Raw genomic sequence first — 9,476 nt, 5'->3', positions numbered from 1 at the left:
ACGCACCCCTCCTAGGGGTGGCATGGAAGAGCACCAGTAAGCCAGTGACTCAGCTTCCGTAATAGGGTTAGAGGCAGAGAATCCCAGTGGAGAGAGGGGAACCGGCCAGGCAGAGACAGCAAGGGTGGTTCGTCGCTCCAGTGCCTTTCCGTTCACCTTCACACTCCTGGGCCAGACTACACTCAAAGGACCTACTGAAGAGATGAGTCTTCAATAAAGACTTAAAAGTTGGGACCGAGTCTGCGTCTCTCAAATGGATGAGCAGACCGTTCCATAAAAATGGAGCTCTATAGGAGAAAGCCCTGCCTCCAACTGTTTGCTTAGAAATTCTAGGGACAGTTAGGAGGCCTGCGTCTTGTGACCGTAGTGTACGGGTAGGTATGTACGGCAGGACCAAATCAGAAAGATAGGTAGGAGCAAGCCCATGTAATGCTTTGTAGGTTAGCAGTAAAACCTTGAAATCAGCCCTAGCCTTAACAGGAAGCCAGTGTAGAGAGGCTAGCACTGGAGTAATATGATCACATTTTTTGGTTCTAGTCAAGATTCTAGCAGCCGTGTTTAGCACTCACTGAAGTTTATTTAGTGCTTTATCCGGGTAGCCGTAAAGTAGACCATTGCAGTAGTCTAATCTCGAAGTGACAAAAGCATGGACAGATTTTTCAGCATAATTTTTGGACAGAAAGTTTTGTCAAAAGAGAGATCAGGGTCCAGAGTAACGCCAAGGTCCTTCACAGTTTTATTTGAGACGACTGTACAACCATCAAGATTAATTGTCAGATCCAACAGAAGATCTCTTTGTTTCTTGGGAGCTAGAACTAGCATCTCTGTTGTGTCCCGAATTTAAAAGTGAAATCCACTTCCTTATGTCTGAAACACAGGCTTCCAGGGAGGGCAATTTTGGGTCTTCAAAATGTTTCATCGAAATGTACAGCTGTGTGTCATCCGCATAGCAGTGAAAGTTAACATTATGTTCCAGAATGACATCACCAAGAGGTAAAATATTTATTGAAAATAGTGGTCCTAAAACAGAGCCTTGAGGATCTCTTGATGTACAGTGGAAGAGAGACTTTCCACCCTCCACTCTGCTGATGGTTAAAGAGAAACATTTGCTGCTACTAGAATGAGATTACTGTGTACAGGATTTAGCCATGGAGGGCTTGGCCCTATCGCAATAAAACACTAGTGAAATGAGCAGTGAGAAAAGTCTGGTATACCATCCAGGATCAGACGACAGAGGTGGGAACAAGTCACTATTATTCGAGTCACAAGCAAGTCTCAAGTCACAAGGTCCGAGTCGAGTCCCAAGTAGAACGGGTCAAGACTCGAGTCAAGTCACAAGTTCTCAAGTCAAGTAAAACAAAATCTATACATGCAAGGACTTGTTCATCTACAAATCTTTGTTTATTTATTGAGGCTCCCAGACACCCCTTGTTATTATTTGATTGATGAAAAATTTTGATTATCCTATGTAATTATAAAATAGGCACCTTGTAGCAGTCCTAAGGGCATGAAATCAGCAGAAGGCAAGGCAGGTTGGCGTGCTCAGAGTGCAGATGTATTTACAGGTCTAATGAAAACGCCACATCATACAAAATATACAAGAATATTTACCAAATATACACTGATATACACAGACAATAGCCCAAAAGAAATAGCCTCTGTATCAGGCTTAACCTGTCCTATCTGAACAGACACAGGTACAGGGCAAGACTACACAACCTCCTCTTGAGAGGCTAAATGGAATCTGTCTAACAGGAGCTCAAATAGTTAGGCCTAGATAATACAGGCTCTTGGTCCCCATGACCATACAATTACCCAACTGGCAATTACAACCAATTAACTGGTTCTACAATGTAAACGTCAATTTCCGCATCCATTGTTACATTGGTACATGCGTCTTAATCACACTTAATGATTACTAATGATATTTTAACACCGTGTATACAAGGAACAAGAGTTTTCTCTTATTCAAAGTTCTGACTCCAAAGCGTGGAGCCCAGGCCACGTATCCTATTTCTATGCGCACCTTTATACTCACAACAAATGTTAACATAGACATAGGACACAGACACCCGGAACTCCGACGTAATCCGGGAACAATACATTTGAGTTAAATAAACAAAACCTTTTCCTCATGACGTCATGCAAACGTTCGTGTGCACTATAAACATCGCGCCCACGCAGAGCAGTGTAAGAAATGGTTGGCTAAATGAAAGTGTATCGTAAGCCTATCAAACATGAAACAGAAATGTGTACATGATGCAATAAACGGTATGTGGATGGAATTATGACACGCTAACGATATTTGTAGTATTAGATGGACTATAGATTTACCACATAGAGCCTATGCATTTAAACGTGTGAAAGCAAGAACAAACATACGGTGTCAACAAGAGAAAGAAAAGCCCTCTCCACCGGCGGGAGCTTGGAGAGCTCAGGTGAAGAGTTGCGTCTATGGTGCGTCTTCGACACGGTAATAATGTGGCGGTTATGGAACCGCCACCTGTCCCAGACCTGCTGTTTTCAACTCTTAATGACCGGCTATGAAAAGCCAACTGAAAATTATTCCTGATTATTATTTGACCATGCTTGTCACTTATGAACATTTTGAACATCTTGGCATAGTTCTGTTATAATCTCCACCCGGCACAGCCAGAAGAGGACTGGCCACCCCTCATAGCCTAGTTCCTCTCTAGGTTTCTTCCTAGGTTTTGGCCTTTCTAGGGAGTTTTTCCTAGCCACCGTGCTTCTACACCTGCATTGCTTGCTGTTTGGGGTTTTAGGCTGGGTTTCTGTACAACACTTCGAGATATTAGCTGATGTACGAAGGGCTATATAAAATAAACTTGATTGATTGATTGATAATAATTAACTTAACAACAAATTACAAATGCAAGCTAAGTAAATTATCAATTTCAAGCAATTGTTACACAACTAAAGACCAGTAGGCCTATGCTAACAATTGTTGCCCCATTGCTGGTGAACTTGCAAAGTAATATTCTTGATCACCAATTGTTTTTAGAGCTGCATACTTATTAATTATGGCAATCCTGTCTCCCTGTAATTTGACGTTTCCGTTGCACCCGATCCTGTAGCTGTACAGCAAATCAGTCATCTGTTCACCAGCTCACACGACCTGTGTTGATTGACAGTTTGCTGATTCAATCAGAGTGCGGAGTGTGCGTTTCACTAGCCAGTCTGTTGCAAGGGCGATGCTCCGGCTACTGTCTCTGGCTGCGTGTAGAGTCATCCACGTGGACTCTGTGCCACAAAATTAGTGACAAAACAGAACCTGCCCAGACAATTTCAAGTCATCAGTCTCAAGTCAAAGTCGAATCCCGGTTCTCGAGGCGCCAAGTCAAGTCTCAAGTTATTTTATTTTCTATCAAGTGACACACACACACACACACACACACACACACACACACACACACACACACACACACACACACACACACACACACACACACACACACACACACACACACACACACACACACACACAGTAGACTCTCTCTCACACTGCTTTTACCTATGTCTCTGCTGAAACATGCTGAACATATTGAAGCTGGCTCCCCGCTTCTTCCCAGCCTCCTTAAGAAACATGAGAACTGTTCAGATGTTGAGAGACGTATCACACACAATGGATCACCAGAGCCAGAGATGTACAGTCCAAACCATGGGACACAGCAGGAGCTAGCCTCACTCAACCAAACATAGGCCTTTAAATAAATACCACCATGGGATAGGCCTTTAAATAAATACCAACATGGGATAGGCCTTTTAAATAGATACCAACAAGGGATAGGCCTTTTAAATAAATACCAACCAGGGATAGGCCTTTAAATAAATACCAACAAGGGATAGGCCTTTAAATAAATACCAACCAGGGATAGGCCTTTAAATAAATACCAACATGGGATAGGCCTTTAAATAAATACCAACATGGGATAGGCCTTTTAAATAGATACCAACATGGGAGAGGCCTTTTAAATAGATACCAACAAGGGATAGGCCTTTTAAATAAATACCAACCAGGGATAGGCCTTTTAAATAAATACCAACCAGGGATAGGCCTTTAAATAAATACCAAACAGGGATAGGCCTTTTAAATAGATACCAAACAGGGATAGGCCTTTAAATAAAGACCAACATGGGATAGGCCTTTAAATAAATACCAACAAAGGATATACCATTTTAAATAAATACCAACCAGGGATAGGCCTTTAAATAAATACCAACCAGGGATAGGCCTTTAAATAGATACCAACATGGGATAGGCCTTTAAATAAATACCAACAAGGGATAGGCCTTTAAATAAATACCAACCAGGGATAGGCCTTTAAATAAATACCAACATGGGATAGGCCTTTAAATAAATACCAACATGGGATAGGCCTTTTAAATAGATACCAACATGGGAGAGGCCTTTTAAATAGATACCAACAAGGTATAGGCCTTTTAAATAAATACCAACCAGGGATAGGCCTTTTAAATAAATACCAACCAGGGATAGGCCTTTAAATAAATACCAAACAGGGATAGGCCTTTTAAATAGATACCAAACAGGGATAGGCCTTTAAATAAAGACCAACATGGGATAGGCCTTTAAATAAATACCAACAAAGGATATACCATTTTAAATAAATACACACCAGGGATAGGCCTTTAAATAAATACCAACCAGGGATAGGCCTTTAAATAGATACCAACATGGGATAGGCCTTTAAATAAATACCAACAAGGGATAGGCCTTTAAATAAATACCAACCAGGGATAGGCCTTTAAATAAATACCAACAAGGGATAGGCCTTTAAATGAAGACCAACAAGGGATAGGCCTTTAAATAAATACCAACCAGGGATAGGCCTTTAAATAAATACAAACATGGGATAGGCCTTTTAAATAAATACCAATATGGGATAGGCCTTTAAATAAATACCAACCAGGGATAGGCCTTTTAAATAAATACCAACAAGGGATAGGCCTTTAAATAAATACCAACAAGGGATAGGCCTATAAATAAATACCAACAAGGGATAGGCCTTTTAAATAAATACCAACCAGGGATAGGCCTTTTAAATAAATACCAACATGGAATGTGCCTTTGATTTTATTTATTAGGATCATTAGCCAATGGTGACAGCTAGTCTTACTGGAGTCCGACACATTTTTTTTTAAAGACATTACAGGCAAAATACATTACAATTTACATATATTTAAATACATTAACATGTAGCATGTGTGTGAATCTATCAGTTCCACATACTTGTCAGTACATACACACAACAAGTAGGTCACATATATATATAAAGACCAACAAGGGATAGGCCTTTAAATAAAGACCAACAATGGGTTTGGTCTATGTTTGAAGACAAAGCGCCACCAATTGTGATTACTCGTAAGAGTGACTATGTAAGAGTGACTATGTAAGAGTGACTAGTTTGGAGGCAAAACTTGCTTAAAACAGGTCAAGTTCAAGTTTAATTTGTTGCAATTGCAAACATACATTAGAATGTTCACATGTAGTGGAAAAAAAAAACATTAAAAAGTGTGAAATACCTTGGACTGAAACAACTGAACTAATCAGACAAGTAAGGTAAGAAATACATGGACATTTGATGTAAGTATAGCCTGGACAATTTCTATGAGAGGGATCATAGAGGTGGATGGAGCTGTGTGTGTGTGTGTGTGTGTGTGTGTGTGTGTGTGCGTGCGTGCGTGCGTGCGTGCGTGCGTGTCAGGTATCTTCTTTGGAGGTGGAACAGGAGCCAGGGGATAGTGTTGTGGTTTATCCTGGGGTTGATATTGCCCATGTCTAGTGGTGTGGGGTAAGTAGCAGCTGGTCACCTGGTCATGTCAGGGCAGTATCAAGGCTACTGGGGTTAACATGGCCATGATGCTTAACCCCCATCCCACTGTCCCGTCCTTAAGTTTACGGAAGGCCTCCAAAAGCAGCTGTCTTAACAATCCACACAACACTCTGATGAAAGCAATATCTATGTTTCTTATACAGCCTGACACAACTCACTTCATAACACTCCTGAACCCTGACTAATAACAACAATAACAGACAAGTGAATTACAGTTCAATGATGTTCAATAAATATGAAGTGTTTGTTCCTGTGATCCACTGTTTACTAAATGGTGTTGAAGACAGTTCCTATAGATTCCCTGCTACAGACTGGGATGTGGCTAGATATCTGACCAGTCATGTTCATAGTAGTCACCACATATTGGAAGGTCAAAAAGCAGTCAGAGGTCAGGACTCAAACCAGCGCTGAAGGTTGGTGATGGTGTCAGTCCGGAGACTGTGGTTCCGCACTGAGGTCAGGACTCAAACCAGCGCTGAAGGTTGGTGATGGTGTCAGTCCGGAGACTGTAGTTCCGCACTGAGGTCAGGACTCAAACCAGCGCTGAAGGTTGGTGATGGTGTCAGTCGAGAGTCTGTGGTTCCACACTGAGGTCAGGACTCAAGCCAGCGCTGAAGGTTGGTGATGGTGTCAGTGGAGAGTCTGTGGTTCCGCACTGAGGTCAGGACTCAAACCAGTGCTGAAGGTTGGTGATGGTGTCAGTGGAGAGTCTGTGGTTCCGCACTGAGGTCAGGACTCAAACCAGTGCTGAAGGTTGGTGATGGTGTCAGTGGAGAGTCTGTGGTTCCGCACTGAGGTCAGGACTCAAGCCAGCGCTGAAGGTTGGTGATGGTGTCAGTGGAGAGTCTGTGGTTCCGCACTGAGGTCAGGACTCAAACCAGTGCTGAAGGTTGGTGATGGTGTCAGTCCGGAGACTGTGGTTCCGCACTGAGGTCAGGACTCAAACCAGTGCTGAAGGTTGGTGATGGTGTCAGTCGAGAGTCTGTGGTTCCGCACTGAGGTCAGGACTCAAACCAGTGCTGAAGGTTGGTGATGGTGTCAGTCCGGAGACTGTGGTTCCGCACTGAGGTCAGGACTCAAACCAGCGCTGAAGGTTGGTGATGGTGTCAGTCCGGAGTCTGTGGTTCCGCACGACGCGACACGCTGTGCAGTAATGCTCCGCCCAGAAGGCGGTCAGGTGCACGCTGTATCTCCTCCTCCAGGCCAGGTGTCTCTGCAGGAGGGCGGGGCTCCGGCGCAGCAGCATCAGGTATTGGGCGAGCAGGCGGGGAGAGGGGAAGTCGTCCACATGAATGAAGGCATCATGGGGGAGGAAGCGTTCGTAGTTTTCCCGCGGCGGCCCGAGAACTACAGGAACAGCCCCGGCCAGTAAGGAGTTCCAGAGCTTCTCGGTGATGTAGTCGGTGTGCTGCGAGTTCTCCAACGCCAGATAAAACAGGTAACGCCTCACCGTGCGCACCACAGTGCTGTCCTCTGGCAGTGGCACACCTGCACGCCCAAACACATCTACGTCAACGTAGTTAACCAGCCGACGGTAATACGTCACGCGGGCCTGCGACTCCGACCAGTTACTGATGACCCAGGCCAGTAGGTGGGACCGTCGGGGGCGTGTGTGTGGCGGGGCGTTGGCGTGAGGGTGAAGGCGGGTCACAAGGTATCCGTAGGGGAGGAAGATGTCTGAATCTGCACGGTAGGTCATGGTGAGGTTGAACAAGCCCTCAAACCGCCGCAGGCCACCAGTGTGAGACGGGGACTCGAAATTCATCCAGATCCACTTCTGGCCACGGGGTCGTGGGTCTGACGGGAGCGCCGTGGCGTTGGTCACTATCTCACGGTGGTGCACGATGATGGCGTCAGCCCCAGGGTACATGCGCCGGTCGTCGGTCAGTACGCACCCACGTATCCCAAAGCGCGCCTCACAGTCCGGCAGTCTGCGGTAACGGCCGAAGGGGTGAGTCCACAACAGAAGGGTGACATCTCTGGGTTCGACTCCAGCGAGAGGAAGGGGTTGGAGTCGTGGGTCAAAGAGATTGAGAAAACACACTCCAAGGAGGAAGAAGAACGCACAGACGAGAGCGGTGAAACACACCCACGAGCATGATGTTCTCAGAACAGCCACTCTAAATGTTTTGCAGCGACACAAACTGGGGCGCTTACCGGCTCTGTGAAAGGTAGAACGACCCCTTGTTATCCACTGAGTAGCCCACTGAGTTAGCTCCATGAAATCCTGTCAGACTTCCAGTCCTTATATCCACGAACTGCTCATGCACCCTTTGCCATTAACTCCAGAAGTTCTAGAACGTTAACGTCAACTGCCCTGTCACATTCTCCTCTCCGTTGAACTCGGAATAATGAGCTCTTCCACCTGGGCTAGGATGACAAGGACAAAAGTTAAGATCCTCCTTCCTCACACCTGCTACCTCCCCTCCGCGATGAGGAAAAACCAGTCGGCCCAGTCTCAGGAAAACAATTAAGTTAGGCCTACAGTCTCTTTTTGTCTCTGCTTTGTCAGGCGAGATTAGGACATCCGCCACCAGACTTTAATCATGTGTTAACTACATTTCCTGAGCTGTGCTGTTGGTGAATGTGGCTGCAAACAGATAGGCCTAAACACCATCCTGCTCAAATACTTGATGTGGCAGCGTGCGAGCTCCGGTTACCGGTGAATGGGGTCTTTGTCACCCTGAGAGGCTCTTTCAGGATGGCACAGGTAAACATGCTGTCCATCGGGTTGAGGGCTGCTATGTAGTCTAGAGGCAGCAGTGCCTGAACTTAATTATATACCTCACTGGCTTGAACCAATGACCATACAGTTCAAATGCAGACCTCTTGAATCAATAGACGAGGGAGACAAAGCGATGCTGTGAGTAACAACATAAATATAATGTATGGAAAAAATATCACAGATACTACCAAATCCGTTATCTAATTTAATTTCTAATCCATGAGGGTAAAATGCGGTAACCTGCATGTGTTTAAATTTGTTACACGGTAATTACCTTAGCTGTGTTCGGTCTATCCTCTACTTTGCGGAAGTTTCTGATGAACTTCACCAACTGAGTGGTGCTTAGACAAGGCTTTGTGGAATCTTATTGCAACTACTATTTACTTGCCAAAAGTCAATACTTCAACAAAATAAAAAAGTGAATTTTAAATCGCCCCGTTTTTTGTATGTTTGTCCTGTGTAGTTGCGTGCCTTTCTTTGTTTGCTGAAATCCCATACTTTTTCAATAAACATGAATTAAATACCACCAACGACTGTTTCCTTGTTGAGATTCAATTGGCACATGCGCATTTGTGTACAGTTGCCATCTTAGAGCAACAGCAAATGAGCAAACAGTCGGTCCAAAAACCCTACCAAAAAAACTCCATTCGTTTTCCCATAGGCTTTGTCCAACGAACCATGGAGGAGTGCCTACAAAAAGACGGCTCTCTATAGGCAATTGACCTAAAATCTATTCTGTTTCTGATTTACATACAGTCCACAAGGGGGCTCCCTTCGCCCAGTATTGCTGTCATTTACGTCTAGGCCTCATCAATTGCTTTTAGGTATTATAACCCTAACCCTAACCCTCAAATAGATAGGACACAAACATGCAACAA

General features: G+C 44.5%; 1 protein-coding gene across 1 annotated transcript; it reads right to left on the bottom strand.

Annotated features, from left to right (window-relative positions):
* Positions 1-6,636: 6,636 nt before the first annotated feature.
* Positions 6,637-8,214, bottom strand: LOC129822663 (alpha-(1,3)-fucosyltransferase 4-like). The gene has a single exon (XM_055881020.1). It carries the CDS (start codon positions 8,092-8,094, stop codon positions 6,943-6,945), a length of 1,152 nt encoding a protein of 383 aa, XP_055736995.1. The 5' UTR covers positions 8,095-8,214; the 3' UTR covers positions 6,637-6,942.
* Positions 8,215-9,476: the final 1,262 nt, after the last annotated feature.

The sequence above is a fragment of the Salvelinus fontinalis genome, chromosome 24 (genome assembly GCF_029448725.1).
Source record: "Salvelinus fontinalis isolate EN_2023a chromosome 24, ASM2944872v1, whole genome shotgun sequence".
Lineage (NCBI taxonomy): Eukaryota > Metazoa > Chordata > Actinopteri > Salmoniformes > Salmonidae > Salvelinus > Salvelinus fontinalis.
This window is presented reverse-complemented; position numbering and strand designations above follow the sequence as displayed.